The 17,861-nt window shown below is 46.8% G+C and overlaps 1 protein-coding gene across 3 annotated transcripts in view; it reads left to right on the top strand.

Moving 5' to 3' along the window:
* col5a1 (procollagen, type V, alpha 1) overlaps window positions 1-15,238 on the top strand; it is a 72,128-nt gene extending 56,890 nt beyond the window's left edge. For 2 of the 3 annotated variants that reach the window (XM_060050481.1, XM_060050479.1), the window contains exons 44-66: window positions 820-873; window positions 1,031-1,084; window positions 1,209-1,316; window positions 1,422-1,475; window positions 1,636-1,743; window positions 3,379-3,432; window positions 3,969-4,076; window positions 4,211-4,264; window positions 4,678-4,731; window positions 5,070-5,123; window positions 5,230-5,283; window positions 5,410-5,517; window positions 5,648-5,701; window positions 5,803-5,856; window positions 6,155-6,262; window positions 6,452-6,505; window positions 6,616-6,651; window positions 6,784-6,837; window positions 7,336-7,606; window positions 7,854-7,966; window positions 10,141-10,209; window positions 12,058-12,291; window positions 12,504-15,238. In XM_060050481.1, coding sequence (XP_059906464.1) covers window positions 820-873; window positions 1,031-1,084; window positions 1,209-1,316; window positions 1,422-1,475; window positions 1,636-1,743; window positions 3,379-3,432; window positions 3,969-4,076; window positions 4,211-4,264; window positions 4,678-4,731; window positions 5,070-5,123; window positions 5,230-5,283; window positions 5,410-5,517; window positions 5,648-5,701; window positions 5,803-5,856; window positions 6,155-6,262; window positions 6,452-6,505; window positions 6,616-6,651; window positions 6,784-6,837; window positions 7,336-7,606; window positions 7,854-7,966; window positions 10,141-10,209; window positions 12,058-12,291; window positions 12,504-12,650 — 2,058 coding nt within the window. In that variant the 3' untranslated portion in view covers window positions 12,651-15,238. Of the gene's footprint in view, window positions 1-819; window positions 874-1,030; window positions 1,085-1,208; window positions 1,317-1,421; window positions 1,476-1,635; window positions 1,744-3,378; window positions 3,433-3,968; window positions 4,077-4,210; window positions 4,265-4,677; window positions 4,732-5,069; window positions 5,124-5,229; window positions 5,284-5,409; window positions 5,518-5,647; window positions 5,702-5,802; window positions 5,857-6,154; window positions 6,263-6,451; window positions 6,506-6,615; window positions 6,652-6,783; window positions 6,838-7,335; window positions 7,607-7,853; window positions 7,967-10,140; window positions 10,210-10,279; window positions 10,349-12,057; window positions 12,292-12,503 lie in introns of all 3 variants that reach the window. The other variant, XM_060050480.1, reaches the window with a different exon arrangement.
* Window positions 15,239-17,861: the final 2,623 nt, after the last annotated feature.

Here is a 17,861-nt window from a genome sequence, read left to right on the forward strand (position 1 = left end):
AACCCTCTTTCAAGGGGAGGTGTGGGCCATAGCTGCATTATATTAAAAAGAGATTATAGAGGAGCAGAGAAACTATTCACATCACCCTCGCCCTTTTGGGAACATTTACAGGGAGATCAACTCTAAGGATAGCTTTAAGGATAAGGACAACTCAAAATATATTTCATTTGTGACCTTCCCCGTTTTCTCGATGTCTTTAGTATACTCCCTGCAGCGACACAGACTAGTAGAGAGTGTCTTTGCCCTAAAAAAAACATGTCTAAATCTGATAAGGCAGCATTCTACACATCCCAATGCACTCTCATTACCAGTCATGTCCACGAAGAGTGCTTCACACCTTCACTGCCTCTGTTAACTGGCTTTTTTATTAGTGTGTCTGCACAGCCAGTACCTATTGCACACCTCCTCCTCTTTCTCCTCCTCCTCTACCTCCTCCCAGGTTCAATTTGGCTGAACACAATCAGGTTGCTCTCTGCAATTGCATCCGGAATTTGCAGGGATGAGTGAGGATGCAGAATTGTCATAATGCGTAGCAGGTCGGCGGATACAAGGCTTGTGATAAAATATGTCTTGTCCATCATTGTTTTTATGAGGATGACAATTCAAATGATGCACCGACAGATGTCACTTACACATACCAGTCGGTTCGCGTATATATTATCGGACACTATACGGGCGACCATAGCCGCCGTTGCGCCTTTAGCGTGATAGATCCTGTTACGTAAGGCAGAGCGGTCTATGAGTCATGGTGATGTGCTGTCAGTTTGCACCGTGTGAGTGGGAGTGCTTCCGTTTGACACTGTCTGTTTGATTCACCAGGGAGAACTCGGAGAGCCCGGCCAGAAGGGAGGCAAGGGGGACAAAGGGGAACACGTGAGTAACTCTCCATCATCACGGTACCACATGGTTCAAGGAACATTAATGGCCCTTAAAGTTATCATTCAAAAAAATGGCTGCGTCCTTTACATGCAGTTAGTTGATCCCGTCCTTGATTTTAAATACCGACCTGTCTTCTCTTGGTGGACTGCAGGGTCCGCCAGGACCTACAGGACCCCAAGGACCAGTTGGAGCCCCCGGTCCTGCTGTAAGTGCTCACATCGTGCCGGGGCGTCGCTTACATCTCGTGTTCTCTGTCGAGGTCAGACCCGAGTATTGAAGGGTCGGTCCCCGCTTCTCACCGTGTCTGTGACCCCACTGCTGTTGTCCAGGGTGCGGATGGAGAGCCAGGTCCCAGAGGTCAGCAGGGTCTCTTCGGACAGAAGGGAGACGAAGGGTCCCGAGGATTCCCCGGCCCCCCCGGCCCAGTCGGACTGCAGGTGAGGACGTGGACGGGGACAACACAACACATAACGACTCGACGGCGATTTAGATTCAATTTGATTCAGTCATTCTTTTAACATTTTTTTCTCTCTGTATATCAGGGCTTGCCCGGACCCCCAGGCGAGAAAGGAGAAACTGGAGATGTCGGACAGATGGTAAGACCCCAATGAAGAACAGTTCATTAACGATTTTATGAATGTAGTGATTCATCTCCCTATTTCAAGTGTGTGCGTGTTTGAGACACGGTCTGTTGATGAGCAGCCTATAACACCGTTCACACATAGGAGTAACGCTGGGTTTCTTTCTGCCTCGTAGGGACCCCCAGGCCCTCCTGGCCCCAGAGGCCCATCAGGGCCCTCAGGTGCCGATGGCTCTCAAGGACCCCCCGGTGGCATTGGAAACCCTGGAGCTGTGGGAGAGAAGGTATGAAAACTGACATTTCACCGATTTTATTGCCATCACTTCATTGTTAACGTTGGATAAACCTCTTGTAAGTTAAGCATTTGTGCTTGGTAATAGAGAGTCTTTAAGTTGTCCTTGTTGAAATTGATCGACCATAAAGCGTGCAAACATGTGAAAGGTGACAGTTTTCATCTACGTTCAATTAAACGGGTGCCACCAGTTAAGAGAACGTGTTTGACTAATTGTCAGCTAACGTCAGTGACGGTGGAACAATCGTGACGGCCTCCTCTTTGCAAAGCGTTTGAGGGGCGTTAATATTTGATAAGGTAACCCATATGATTCCACATTAAACGGGACGGGATCATTCTCAGGGTACGCAGAGTGACAGATGCTCAGCTGTCAGGGTGTAGCAGCATCCTGCTCTGCAGCAGTGTGCTGTGTCTGGGCTCTGTGTCTCTGCAGAGTGTGAGTCAATGAATGAATACTTAAAGGCACGGTGTTCAAGATGCTAGTGAATCTATTATTAAGTATGTGTCTTTTAAAACGTCCCCACACCGCGGTTTGTCCTCAGGCGTCAGCCCTGTGCCTGGCCAGTGTGTATTTGCACTGCTCGTCAGCCGTCTTTGTGACAGTGGTGTGACACGATTTTAAAACGTTGAATCTCATATCTCCATAGAATCACCTTTGGTCCTTGAAAACCTCACTTGAGGACGGCCTTGGTCAAATGCTCGGTGTGGATGGAAGCACACAGTCTATTGGCAAAGGCTTTTTCTGTTCCCATGTCTCGTGTGCCTAGACAACCGGCACACTGCCCAATGATCCCTCCACCAAGGTCCTCCCTCTGACAGCTGGGGTCGAATACACACCGCTGGGTCCCTGCTGGCAATAGTTGAGCCTGGTTTGTGGTTGGGCATTGAGTGAACACTAGACAGACTCTTGTTTTGTCTTCTTGAAGGGACGATACTCCATAACAAGCTGTCCGAGATCCCCTTAAGACAGACAGATTACAATGCTATTACCAGGCAGGCCAACTGTCTCGGGCGCCGTCACCAAAACAAAAGCGGTTTCGGGAGGAAGGCCAGACATTAATAGAGACTATCGTTAGGCATCTAGATTACGGACGCCTTCTAGATATTGTTATCAAAAGCACAGCTAAGCTGGGGGTGGGGGGGGGGGGGGGTTGGGCTGGAGCGGGGAAGTGTTTCTGAGAGGATGTGGTGGAGCTGTCTCCCAGACGACACGTGTTAATACGTTCCCTGGCAGTAGCAGGGGCCCGTCCCGTCCTCCTCCCGGCGGCAGCGGGAGGAGTGCTGACTGACAGTGAGTAATGGTGGCGCCGGGCGCGAGGGCAACTAAACTGTTCCCGTGTCCGATGGGAACCCGGGGGGTAAAGTGGGGGGGAAATGAGCGCAGGAGGGTTCGGGTAGACTCCGGGTCAGCGCCCCTGTTCCGCACACTGTACCCCCCGGCAGCCATGATGGATTGATATCCTTTGTGCCAGCCCTTTCCTGTTTTATCCCCCCACAGGGTGTCCAAGGGCGTTGTGCGTTCCACGTTTTGGGAAGCGTTGTGTTGCTGAGTGGTGCAGGCGGTGTGTGAATGCACTTTGTGTCAGTGCCATGTGTCCTCAGTCCACCTGTGTGTCTGTCCTCACAGGGAGACTCTGGAGAGACCGGGACCCCCGGTCTGCAGGGTGAAGTGGGCCCACCGGTGAGTGGTGTCATCTTAGACTTACTATCATTATTATCATCGTCTCAACTCCTATGAGTGAGTGAGTAAATGTTATCTAATATTCAATAGTATTATCGTCTCATCTCCTATGAGTGAGTGAGTAAATGTTATCTTATATTCGATATTATTATCATCGTCTCATCTCCTATGAGTGAGTGAGTAAATGTTATCTAATATTCAATTTTATTCTTACTCGATATTAATACCCTATTGAAGCTGTTAAAGGTTCATTTGGTAAAGGTAAAGATAAATGATGATGCTATTTGAGTGAATAGTTTGATCAAATTACCCAGAATAATTAATTATAAGATAAATATAATAATACATTTTTGTAATCCTTCAGATAATCTTAGATGTCATAACTTTTAATCAAGTATAATCCCTTTTATCCTCAACAAGTTAGATACAGAGTTTAGACTTCCCGTCTGTTCACCGGTCCTCCGTGTGAGATATCTCCCTGAGCTCGTGTTCACCAGCTCATTAAGCAGCGCTAATTAAAACGTTGATTACCGCAGGGTCCAAGAGGAGAGCGTGGAGAGAAGGGAGAAGGTGGGCCTGCCGGTACCGCCGGACCCCCCGGTCCTAAAGGACCCCCCGGAGATGATGGTCCCAAAGGCAGCCCCGTATGTTCCCGCTCATCTTCCTGTCATTCGCAGTTCATGCAGCGCTGAAACATGTGCTGCAGATTCTTCACAATTATGTGTGTTTTGAGTCGCTGTGGGGAAATGTCTTTAACATCCTGTTCCTTCTCTTTAAGGGTCCTAGTGGTTTCCCTGGTGATCCGGGACCACCTGGAGAGACTGGTACAGCTGTAAGTAAACACAGTCTGTTTATAATGAGGTAAAATGTGTGGATGAGGTAGCAGGCGAAAAGCTCTTTGAAATTCTGAATGCATACCCGTCCAAGAACTCATCATTCCGGTATAATTTGCACTCATGGATTTCTTTGGCCGTTACTACGTGTTGGTATACACGTCTTTACACATCTCTGTAATCTCCAAGGATGATGAACGGTGTAATTAGAAAAGAGCGCCAACAGGCTTCATTACCTCATGGAGTTTTAATGAAAGTATTAATGAAATATATCTCACGGGAATTGGAATTTGAACATGAATGACGTGCTTGCTGTCGCTCAATTAGATGTGGGACTTTGTTTGTTTCATACCATTAAGCCCTATTTTGTTTGGTTTTTGTTGTTAACAAACGGGTGTTCTTGTGGTTCCAGGGTTTAGACGGTCCCGCGGGTGACAAGGGAGACGACGGAGAGGCTGGTCAACCTGTGAGTAGTCTTCTGACAAACAGACCAAGAAATACATTATTTTAGTCTCTTTACTACCCATCTGCACTTCAGTTCTACTCTTATAGTAATAGTATTACTACTACTACTAATAATAATAATAGTATGACTACTACTACTACCACTACTACAACCACTAATAATAATAATTCTGCTGCTAATACTACTGCTACTCTTACTACTAGAATGTGTTACACTAGTGTTAGAATAGTGTTAGAATATAGTGTTGTAGTAATAGTGTTAGAATATAGTAATTTTGTAATAGTGTTATGATGTAGTGTTCTAATTATTGTTCTAATGATGTTTCACTTCACCACTAGGGTTCCCCTGGACCTACTGGAGAATCTGGACCCTCCGGTCCACCAGGAAAGAGAGTAAGTGTGGATGTGTAGATCATTGCAACTAATCAATTCCTGGGTAAGTGTGAACGTGTGTTTGTGTGTATTGACCTTTTTGCCTCGTCTCCTTTGACACAACCAGGGACCCCACGGTGTGGCTGGACCTGAAGGAAGACAGGGGGAGAAGGGAGCCAAGGTATAAATCGACCACAGCCCGCTGGCTGTATTCTATAAGAACTACCGCCATGCATCGCTCTGTTGAGCAGCCCCAGTGTGGAGCCGGCCGCCACTCAATGCATCTCAATCCTTCTCCTCTCCAAAGGGCGAGTCTGGTTTGGAAGGTCCCCAAGGAAAGACCGGTCCGGTCGGAGCGCAGGGATCTCCTGGCAAGCCTGGTTCTGAGGGTCTGCGCGGCATCCCTGGTCCAGTTGTAAGTTTACAGTTTATTAAAACGTAATAACTGAACCATCTCCCCTGAATGTGTTGTGGATCTAATGGCCCTGTGTCTATCTGTTGTATGTGAACATGCGTTGTAACGTGTAATGTGTGTTTCTGAACAGGGAGAGCAAGGGTTCCCAGGATCCCCTGGACCTGACGGACCTTCCGGGCCTATGGTAATCAAAATGGCGGCCGATACTAAATCGGAGGCATCGCTTCTCCTCCACCCCATTGTCGTCTTCTCAGTGCTCACGTTTGTCTCTGTTCTCTCGTGTAGGGTCCCCCTGGGCTGCCCGGCCTCAAAGGAGACTCCGGTATCAAAGGAGAGAAGGTACGCCGCCGTTTGCATATTATTCTTTTAAATCCCCCATCTGATGGCGTTCTGCTTGGACACGCTGGGCTAAATCAATAACAATACATAATTAATGTGATGATTCGGGTGGTTGTTCACGCCACTGCATCATTAGCATCATGATTCAGCCGCCGAGGTGACAGATGGATAAATAATATTCCGTAATGTGTGTGTGTGTGTATGGTGTGTGTGAGGAAAGGCACCGTGTGTGACTGTATTGAATTCCCTGGTGCTGGATTGACCGGGTTGTTTGTGTTTGTTCTGTCCTCGTCCTCAGGGTCACCCCGGTCTCATTGGCCTCATCGGACCTCCGGGAGAACAGGGGGAGAAGGGCGACCGAGGTCTGCCCGGACCCCAGGGAGCCTCGGGTCCTAAGGGAGACAACGTGAGTGGGTTCAGCAGGACCAGGGGCCCGGACAGTCCGGGGCCTGGTGACTCATGGACGTCTGCCATTTTGTTAATCCAAAGAAAGAGTCACCAATTTATTATTCCACTCATGTTATGAACGGTTATTGAAGGTTCCCTTATTATAATGTGTATTCATGTAGCTAAATGCCTCTCTTCTCCTCTCCAGGGTATCGCTGGTCCTTCTGGTCCACTGGGTCCCCTCGGACCTCCAGGAGTACCAGTAAGGATACCTTCATGTTGACCCTCCAGCTTCATATGGAGACGCATGTTGAACACAGTGTGTAAGCAAGTGATGACGAGTGACTGATGACATGTTCTCTGTTGTTCTAGGGTTCTCCTGGTCCTAAAGGAGCCAAGGGATCATCCGTAAGTATCCAGGAACCTTTCTGAAACCATTTCAAAGTCAGTCGGGGAATCGGCCAAGGAGTCGGTAGAGCATGTCATGAGACGCGGAGGTGATGGCGTTCACGCTGATCCTGTTGTTTTCTTGTTCCATAGGGACAAACCGGTCCTAAGGGAGAATCTGGAGTTCCAGGACCCCCTGGCTCTCCTGTAAGTCAATCTAACACCTTGTCACTGTCACTGGAAAAGAGCTGTAGGTACGGGAGGTGTTACGATAGAGAGAGAGTGGGAGAGAGAGAGAGAGAGAGAGAGAGAGAGAGAGCGAGCGAGCCGAAGAGAGAGGAAAAGGCTCTGCAGCTAATCTTAAACCCCTCTAAATCAGTGGATTGGTGTTGAGTGTGGAGGTGTGGAGTGGTCTAGCCTCAGGCCCGACCTGTGTTGCTCGTCAGTAACTCACAGCTCAAAATAAAAGAATGTATTCACCAATATTGCCGTCATCAACAGTGCCTTCATGTTCCCTTAAAAACATGGAGCCAACAAAATGCTGCAACAATTGGGGCAGAACTCAATAAAACAGTCGGCCATTGAAACCAATGAATTAAAGATTAGGGTTTTGAATGCGCCCCGTGACCCGAGCAAGGCTGAGCAATTTGGAGCGGGTCACCGGTTCAGAGCCCCTGCTCTAAGCACCCCTCCGCTCCCCCGCAGGGCCCCCCTGGCGACGTCATCCACCCGATGCCCATGCACGCGCCCATGAAGGGCCGCTCCCGCCGCAACATCGACGCCAGCCAGATGCAGGACGACGCGCCCGCCGCCGACGCCAACTACAAGGACTACGACGACGGCATGGAGGAGATCTTCGGCTCCCTCAACTCACTGAAGCTGGAGATCGAGCAGATGAAGCACCCGCTGGGCACCCAGGCCAACCCCGCCCGGACCTGCAAGGACTTGCAGCTCTGCCACCCCGACTTCCCTGATGGTATTTACCACGCGACGACCCCGAGAAGGGCCGACCGGCTGCACAAAGGGCCGGCGATAACGAGCATACCGTCAGTTGTGCACGGTTTACCCCCCCCGCTCATTGTTTGTTTTTGTTATGGCTTTCTCTCGCCCTTTCTTTCCCCTACTCTCTCTCTCTCTCTCTCTCTCTCTCTCTCTCTCTCTCTCTCTCTCTCTCTCTCTCCCTTGCTCTCTCTCCCTCTCTGTCCCGCTCTCTCCCCGACCAGGCGCGTACTGGATCGATCCCAACCAGGGATGCTCTCGGGACTCTTTCAAGGTTTACTGCAACTTCACCGCGGGAGGCGAGAGCTGCATCTTCCCCGATAAGAAGTCTGAAGGGGTAAGTGATTCCACGGCTCACGTGCGCCCCTCAGCATCAATTCAGCCACTGGCTCACCATCACACCCATGCCAGCCACCCCGACCCGGTCAGGCGGGGGGTGATGACACACACACCGGTGGACACCGGCTACGCCTTGGCGATAAGAACGGCACGAAGACACAACGACCGGGCGTCAGGTTAAATGTGTGATTGGCGGTCGGAAACAATAGATCATTCATCTCTGGATAAGAGAATGTAACTGCATCTCCTCTTGTGTCTGAGAGCACCTGCTAGATGTTTGAGTAGAGGTTCTGAATCTCAAGGAAGACAAGGATGCTGACGCTGATGGCTAATAACAGGCTCAGAGCGGCGTGAGGCTGCTCTAGGTACTCATGTAGCCACGTAAATAGCCTGGGTGAAGTGATGTGGCGTCCGTGTATGACCGAGATTAGGAGGAGGAGGATGAAGATAACGATGATGATGGTGATGATGATGATGCAGACGATGATTCAAGGATCTCTCGAATCGCCCCGGGAGTGTGAAGCCGCCCGGCTTCTTGAGGGCTCCTGTCACTTAGCCAACACGTCTGAGCCCCGTTGTGTATTTAAAGTACCATTAGCCACAGGCTGAACACACGGGCACACACATAGACACACCGACACAGACACACACACACACACATGAAGCCTCGACTAGAATACTCTCCTCCTTTGCGTCGTCTCCTGCCGTCCTACAGGTGAAGCGTCGAGAGGGGCCCCCTAAATTTATCCCGCCGTTCAAAACCACAGGCAAGGGGACCGCCAGCAGGGGAACAGCCCGGGTTTGTTACACCCGGGGCGGGGGCAGGCATGGGAGGGAGGGAGAGCGAAGAGGTAATGAAGCCACTCCCGATCCGAGCCTGGTCGTTGAGTATTTGAGACATTGTTCATGACGTGATAGAGGCTGGTTCTGCTGCCATTTTTAACGATCTCGCCCCCAACGCCAAGGCCCAGAGGAGCAGGGGTGTGCTGAGAGGAGCACAGAGCAGACCTTTTATAGCCAAGGGAGCGCCAGGGACCGGGATGGGGAGTGCGGGTGGGCGGGGTGCGAGGCGTTCGTTTGAAGGCATACACGGAGCCGAAATGAAAGCCTGCGCCGCGCGAGGCTCAAACGACACCCGGTAATTACGCCGACGCACTCGGAAGCAAATCAAGGTATGCACAGAGCCTGTTGCTTTCTGCTCGTATCCACCCCATCCATTTTTAATGCACTGCAGAGAGCAGAAATCACACACCACAAACACACACACACACACACACACACACACATACACACACGCGCACACTATATTTATGAACACATTTCTATATTTTGGATTTGTACATTAGGAATGCATACCCCGCCTGTGTGGCTGGTTGTGTTGAATCCTGGGTCTACCGAGGTAACCTTCCAAACAGCATGTGTCTAATGTGTATGTTTCCCACCAGCGTGAAGCAGTCCCTGGCTTTCCCGAGTCTCGTTAAATTCCTCATTGGAAACCTTCTGGGAATTGGCCAGTCGTCCCGGCTTAAGCTGTTAATGTTGTGGCGTGCTGAACCACCGTCCCACACCTTGTAAAATGTGCTAAATGGAATAGAAAGAGCAGAGGCGCCAAGCCCCTATCCATTATTAACCACAGCAGGAAGAGCCCGATGCAAAACGATCGTCCCTTCATTATTCACTCTGCTCTCATACATCTTTTAGCTGCCGTTCTCCCCAGGCTAATGTTTATCCAGTACAAAGTGGCGTAATGACCTTCTAAGATCTGGCCTCACACACAGCCCGCCGCCTCACTCTTTCAGGTCCCGAAGATCCTTCAAAGGACAGAGGAGTGAGCTGTGAAAAAGTGTGCGCGTGCGTGTGTGTGTCTGTGTCTGTGTGTGTGGTTGTGTGTGTCTCTTCACAAGTCTAGGGGAATGTATGTGCATATGTAGCTATGTGTGTGTGTGTATTTGTGAGTACATTATATGTGAGTGTGTTTGTGCACTTATGTCTGTGTGTGCATATATATATGTGTGTGTACGTGCAAGGTATGTGTGGCCGTGTGTGTTCCATGCCTAGGTATGTTTGGCGACGGTGCATCTGTGTGCGCGTGCGTTGGTGTGAGTCCTCCTCCCCGTTAACACTGCTGTTCTTGTGCCTTCCTCTTCCTACCCCGTTGCATCATGTTCTCAGACTAGACTTACGTCCTGGGCCAAGGAGGTCGCTGGGTCCTGGTTCAGTGAATACAAACGTGGGAAACTGGTAAGCCGGATTTCCCCCTGTCCCCAGTCCCCTCCCCTGCCCTGAACGTCTCTCGTCGTATTTGTTGCAGAGCAAAATGGCAAAATGGCCCAAGGACACGCCGGGCTCTTGGTTTAGTCGCTACAAGCGCGGTACTATGGTAAGTGGCCCGTGGCCCGACCGCCCTGGAGGCCTGGCTGACTCCAGCTAGACCTCCATGGGCTCCAGGCCCTGCATGCTTTTGGTGTTTTGTCGGATGACGTCCCTAACCAGAGAATGTGGGGGGTGAAGGTATGAGTGTGGATGTCGTGCGGGGGACAACTTGCATGTGGATGATGCTTGCGGAGCAGTGCTGAAGAGCACGCTGCACTCACACAGTCCTGAGGCGGATAAAAGGGGGATGCTCTCCGACACGGAAGCACAACAACATTTTTATTATTGTTATTGCCGGCTTGACGTCTTTGAACATTCGCTCCAGAAAAGGGGTAGGTGTGTTTTTAAATGTCAAGTCTCTTTCCTCCCGAGTGTTATGAGAGCATTGCCTGGATGTGACGGAGAGCCTCTGACTTGCCTTTGTCGCCGTTTCACCAGACGGCACTCAAACATCACAGGCTAGCGGTGAGCTGATCGGCTCTATATTTAAAAGCCTTTTGAAAACGGATTCCCAAATTGGGGGGGGGGATCAGACAGTTCTGGCAGATAGTACCACTCACACGTACATCGTACACACCCTCACACACACAGTCACACACCACTCACACATTCTGTGGGAGTGGGCTAGAGAGGCAGGAAGGTCAGGCTCTCCGACACCGCTGAAGAGCTTCTGGGAACTCGGCTGCTGGTGACATACGGCTGTGATGATCAAGAGGTAAAGTTGCCATGGCGGTGGTTCGCATCGATGCGATGCGATGGTTCTGGTGACAACAAAAAATCGGATTCCCATCCCGGTTTTCTAAGGTTGTTAATCAGAATGTAAGTCGGTATTTATGAAAGAAAAGGAATTGGCCCCCAAGACTTGGGGGGGAAAGAAAAGTTTAAAAAAGTTTTGTCACAATCCGATTTTGAAGTGTGATTTGTATGCGAGTGGGTGTGTGTGCATGCGGGGGGGCGGTGGAACCGGAGGCTTGAGGCAAGTGCCTCCAGGGTACACAAGCCTCCCCTGGGATACTGAGAGAGATTCCCTGGAAGCGGGGTCTCAGCTCAGCTGCATGGCATGGATGCTTTGCATGTGCACCACGGCTAGTGAGTCCTGTGTGCCTCCCAGAAGAAGATGGGCCTGCGGAGCTTCTGGATTCCTCCTGGTTGGTATCGGATAACACGGACTCAGCGAGTCCAGGAGTCCCTGCAGCAAATAGAGAATTATACAAAGTCATTTTAGATTTTAGGAACGCGGTTGTGCTATTTTTCGGACCGAGGTGGTGCCAAATACACTAAATATTTGGATGCGCTTACAGGTTTCTAACATTGGTATCATAGTTTAAACATCAAAGACATTAGGTGAATTTATTCAAGCAGTTTCTACTAGTACAAGAGGTGGTACGAACTTCCGATCGTCACACCGCCGAATGAGCCGTTTCTCATACTAGGAGACAATAGAGCCTCAGATTTCTTGTATCTCTGGGGCTCTGTTGGGATTTATCTATTGACTGTAAGATCAGTGAGATATACTGTCCTTTCCCGAGTTTTCAGTTTACAAACTCTTTGTCGCTAATTAGTTCATAATCACCTCTGATCAGGGCCTAAGAACTAATTAGCCAGATGCGATAATATTTTAGACAAAAAGAAAGTTGAGTTTTTGCGAAACAACCGGACCGCCGTGCCTCATAGTGCCGGACTCATCGGGTCTTCCTCTTGGTGTCTTCCCCGTAGCTGTCCTACGTGGACGCGGAGGGCAACCCTGTGGGCGTGGTCCAGATGACCTTCCTGCGGCTGCTGAGCGCCGCCGCCCGGCAGAACATGACCTACAACTGCTTCCAGTCGGTGGCCTGGCACGACCAGGGCGCGGACAACTACGACAAGGCCATCCGCTTCCTGGGCTCCAACGATGAGGAGATGTCCTACGACAACAACCCCTACATCCGGGCCATCGTGGACGGCTGTGCGGTGAGTGGAACAACAACGCTTTCTCTTTGAAGTCGCGGTTTGGTCTTATGGGTTGTATACAAATGTTCCACCAATAATCTGAAAAATATAATAAGCATTTGACTAATCTTGTCTTTGTGATTTATATATCAACACAACACACAGTGTTTGAATCTTTTTGTAGTAACTCCAATTTAATAAAAACATTTTCTCTACTGTCCTCTTCCCCACAGCTGAAAAAGGGCTACGAAAAGACAATACTTGAGATCAACACACCAAAGGTGGAACAGGTGCCATTTGTTGACATCATGTTCAACGACTTTGGCGGGTCAGCTCAGAAGTTTGGCTTCGAGGTCGGCCCCGTCTGTTTCATGGGCTAAGACTTTACTGAACAAGTGGAGGAGGGAAGAAAAAGCATATTTTTGTTTTTTAACAAAATCATTGAAAGTAACAGGACAATTTATATTTGTAAAAAAAACGGCAACTTTTTTCCCCAAAAGCGAGCGCAACAAAAATGTACACGAGGATAACGACAAATCTTTATAGGAGGAGATTTAGTAAAATATCGACCTTGAATCCTCTCGGTGCCTTTGTTCTCCATCACATGCACGTTTTGAAACTGGATGAATCCCACCAACCTTGTCCCCCCCTGCCCACATGCACGCACGGCCAAACCGAAAGCCCACTTCATGCCACCGAAAGGTGAAAGGCGACCCTAAGAACGGCGGCCCGCTCAGAAGGCTGCAGTATTGGCGATAAACTCTTATCTAATTTGGCTTGACTTTCTTGATTTTACTTTTTGAACTTTTGTGTTTTCCCCTAATCTCTTCTTTCTCTTTCTCTTCCTTTTGTTTGGATTGTCTCATCATTCACTATGGGAGCTTTGTTTGTGCATAATTGTCTTCCCATTCTCACGAATGGAGCTTATATATAAATATATAAATATATATAAAATAATTTTTATGTTGTAAGTACATTCTGTATATTTTTTTCTTTCCTGTTGATGTTTATTGGTTCTGGGTTCAAAGCATGCATGTGACCATCTTCGTTGGGGGGTAGGGGACGATGGCTATTGGAATACATCTAAATTTCTGAAAATAAATCTACTTAAAGATATTCGACCTGTAAATTGAAAACTGAGATGGAAAATGGTGTATTATTGCAGATGTGGAGCACGCCTTGTTGTAATTTAAGAGCAGAATGGAAAATAAAAGACGAAAAAAAAGCTTTGTGATATTATGTGACAGTTGATTTCAGTTGATCTGCATAGGACAAAACATTCCTCTAGCGGCCGCTTTAAACAAAAAAAACATGGCAATAAGAGATCTCTATTAAGTTAACAGTTGCTACTTTTATTTTCTACTTCCTCATATACTTATGCCTTATACCTATGCAATGGGAAACAATGTCACATTTTAATGGAAACACAAAGAAATCAAAAACTTAGGTGCTATTTCCTCTCTTCTGTGGTGCTATGTATTTTTCTAGTTTGTGTTGTTTGTATGAAAGACACAGTGGTGTCGCTCCCTCCGCCATCGTCTCTTGACCTTTGACCTTGCCACCCAGGAAGATCTCCGCTGCGTCGATATTTATGTTCAGGGGCTCACACATGGCACACTCTTTCTACGCTAATTGATAAATTGATTGTCTTCGGTGGACCACACATGCACATCAGAAACACTCAATCTTCTCAAACGGCACAACCTGCTTTGCATATGATTGCTCCAGGACAAGGGATTCTACCTTTCTTGTCATCGTGTTAAGGGGTGCCTTAAAGATCATGTGAAGCACATCAAACAGCCCTGTGTTGTTGCTTGTGTTGAGAGGCGGGTTTCTATTCTATTGTGACAGGGCCAAATGATGTTATCCCAGTGTCCAATGCACGTAGCCATGGTAATGTTTGTTGACCAACCCTCAGCGCCTCCACCAAAGATTTGTTGTTGTTTTTGGCTGTTTTGTGTTTTTACAAAAGCTTTACGCACCAATGATAGTCGAAAACCGTGTTGTTTAGGAAGCAGCTCGGGGGGGAAACGCTCTTCGCATCATTTTATGTTAAGATCTATCTTGCTGCAAGGCATACATTATGTTTAACGTACAAACAGCATCCAGAGTGGCCAGACAGAAGGCTTGTGTCTGTACTTCTTTTCTTGCTTATTTGGTCTACTTTGTTCTGCCCTTATTCTGGTTTTATTATCTTCCTTTAAACTATGCACTCTGTAACGCTTGTGACCACTAGTACCTGCCGACCACAGAACTTTTACCAGCTTTTATGTAGTTTGCATTTGATTTGTTGCTCTATTTTTTCATACCTTAACATATGTGACTTGAACCATTTCTTTTAAGATTACTCAATACTCTTGTAGACCATTTCTTTCATTTTGATGAAATATGCCAAATTTTACACATCTCTAAAAAGATTCTCTCAATAAGAAGACTAAACAATTTTGTACATTTACGAAACCAGCAATGATGCTGCCACTTTTTTGTTGTTTTAATTTCTTTTTTTTTGTTTGTCCGTTGATTGTTTGTTTGTTTTTCACAGTTTTGTCAAACCTGTGTAAAGGAAAAGAGGATAGAAGATATATTGGTTTTTAATATCAATAAATTCAAGTTTACTGTGGCCATCCACTCTTGTATGTCTTTTGAAGCATTAAAACCTATCTGTATGCATGAAATTGTAAAGTTTTTTCTCTTGTTGTTGTTAAATATATATATATATATAGATCTATATGTAAATATATATATAGATCTGTAGATATATATGTATGACATGATCTACATCCAAGGTTTTCATTGGTCAGAAAACCAACCGTTTTTCATTGCCAGAGATGAGTTGAAAGGTCATGTCCAGCGATTGTGAAGTGGAGAGAGAATGCTGATATTGTAACTCTCTGCAAACACCAATGTTCATTTGGAGAATATTTATTGTATTATTTAAAATAAATAATAAATGTTAAATGACACCATAGTGTACGTGTAAGAGGCCCACTCCTTACATGCGCACCGAAAAGTCCAATTTTATTGTCCCTAGGATTTTAATTTCATTACAGCTTGAACGTTTCAAACATTAGCATATTCATGAGCTGGGATTTATTTGACCTATAATAACGTCCCACAGAGTGCTATTATCAAAAATCCAGTGAAAATAAAAGGCTAATTTTATTTTTCATGTTGACCCCCTCTGGGTGGCTTGTGTTTAGGACTGGCTTTGGACAATAACAAAATAAGGTGAATGGAGAAGAGGATGACGGTGAACCCCTCACAGGGTTTTGAAGGTAAGGTCTGTTTTAATTACCAACTGTTGAACACAGACACTGGGCGACGCGTTGATGGGCTGAATTAAATGAAATCCCTTTGTGTGTGCCCTGCAATTCGTTTGCTTGCTGTGTGCCAGTGTAATTGTTCCATTCAGTGTGTACAAGGACATGGGACAGAGGAAAATTGACATTTTAATTGCTATGATTTGAACCCAGGTAACATGTGAAGAAAAACATGTGGATGAGTATATTAACGAGGCAGTTTATTCAGCAGGAAGTGTCATCAGCAGTTTGGATCCGAGTTTTATGAATTTGGTTTAAGCCATTTTCTTACTGAGCCGCTGGACAGTAAGTGATGAAAAAAAAGACAGGCATGAAGCTACAGATTTTCTTTGGTTACCTTGAATACTTCTACTTAAGAACCCTTTCAACTGTAAAGTGTTAGGGTTAGGGCTATTTATTGAGTATTGGTCGGTTTGAATGATTATTCTTTTTCTCTATTTTGGTTTAGATCTCTTATCCAACAACTAGATCAAAATATGTAACAATTACTCCAAACAGCACATTAAAAGCAGCCAGCTTAGGAGAGATAGGAAGAGATATTATTCTGTCTGACCAAATTAGTTGTTCTTATAATAATTATCTGTACCACTTCAAAGAGGTCAAATAAGGAGAACTGTTGTTAAATTAAATGACTACATACGGTTCATAGTAGAACAATATTCAAAGTAATCGGGTAGACTAATCAGTGTACAACGTTCCAGGGCCTGATGTGGGCCTGACAATTTGCAGGTCCTTTATATGCGGACGAAGATGAGATGAGATGAGATATCATAACGGCCATATCAATCCTAGAATGTTCTGTTATCCGTTTATGTTTAGATGTGAATCGAGGTATGTATGTGTGTCCTGAGAGAGTATTTAGGATTTAGGTCAAAATACATGTTGGGTTTTCTCTCTGTCGATGTCTGAATGTCTGAATGCCTCCATTATATGGGCCTCAGGGCAACAGGTCCCATGTTCAGCATGGATGCACTACTGACCTACTTACGGATCAGATAAGCAAGTGGGGGAAAACTGAGAAAGTGCTCCGATGTCATATTAAGACATTCATAGTCATATATCCCCCTGTGATACATGTAGAGAAAGAGCGCAGAGAGAGAGCAAAGGCTTACTATATAAAAAAAGCACTGCTTTCTCATTTAAATGATGATTGGGATTCAACCCCCATGGTTTGCACACTGGGCTTGCAACTCACCACCATCAGCATATACTGGGTCTGCATATATGTTTTTCCTTTTTTCTCTCGATCTATATTGATGTTATGCAGTCTGTAATATTTATGGTGCCTTAGCCCAATCCCCCCCCAAAATGTGATTATCAAGTGTAATCTTGACTGCCCATCTCACATATATTATTAACAAATTAATTAAATGCCATTTCATACATTGTTTAGCATCTTGCTTTGGAGAGTTTGAGAAAATTCTGTGCGCAGTGTGTGTGGATGCTGGCTGGTTGAAGCAGCCTCACCTGGCCCGAGGCAGACTGATTCGACTCTGGGGCTGGGTGAGGCCTCACAGCTGCTCACCACAGGTTGGCCAAGCCATCACTACACGCTCAGGGAGAGCTCTCCTGCATGGCAGCATGGAGCACCAGGGTCATGCATCGACGTCTGCAAACCTTACAATAAACCGGCTCCCCACAACACTGCCCTGCGGCCTTGGTTATGGACAGGCCCAGAAAGCCACCTAGGGGGCGTGTAGCATGTGCATTGCTACACTTTCTCAATTGTTAGACATGGTGAAAGTGCAAAAAAAGTAAGTAGGGAGAGGACAGAAATGTGAACAGACTCTCTGCGGATGGTAGGAATGATGGAGCTAGCGGGAGGGAGTTTGGGGGAGGTAAGGGATATGTTTGATGTGTAAATCTTCTCCACACAGCCGGGGACTGTTTCCCAGTAGATGCTCCTGGTGAATAACGCATGAGTTTGGTCCCTATTCAAAAAACACTTCAGATGAAAAAAGAGGAGAGTAAATAAAATAATCATGCGCAGAACGTTTGAGCAGCAGTTGGGTGTTGTGTCTTCCTGGGTATTGTCAGGAGATAATCTGTCTTTCACAGATACTTTTCTTCTTCCTGAAGAACATAGGAGTCCCAGCGACCACATGCTTAGGAAAATGTGGAACTCACCCCTGAACCTTCAATTGATGACAATAATGTGTTTGTGCGTGCAATGAAGAATATGCAATTGTTATGAGTACATTTTTTTGAGAATTATCCAATAAAAATATATTCTTATATACTACGCTACTAATTTACCCTAAGCACCATGAC

The sequence above is a fragment of the Gadus macrocephalus genome, chromosome 4 (assembly GCF_031168955.1).
Source record: "Gadus macrocephalus chromosome 4, ASM3116895v1".
Taxonomy (NCBI): domain Eukaryota; kingdom Metazoa; phylum Chordata; class Actinopteri; order Gadiformes; family Gadidae; genus Gadus; species Gadus macrocephalus.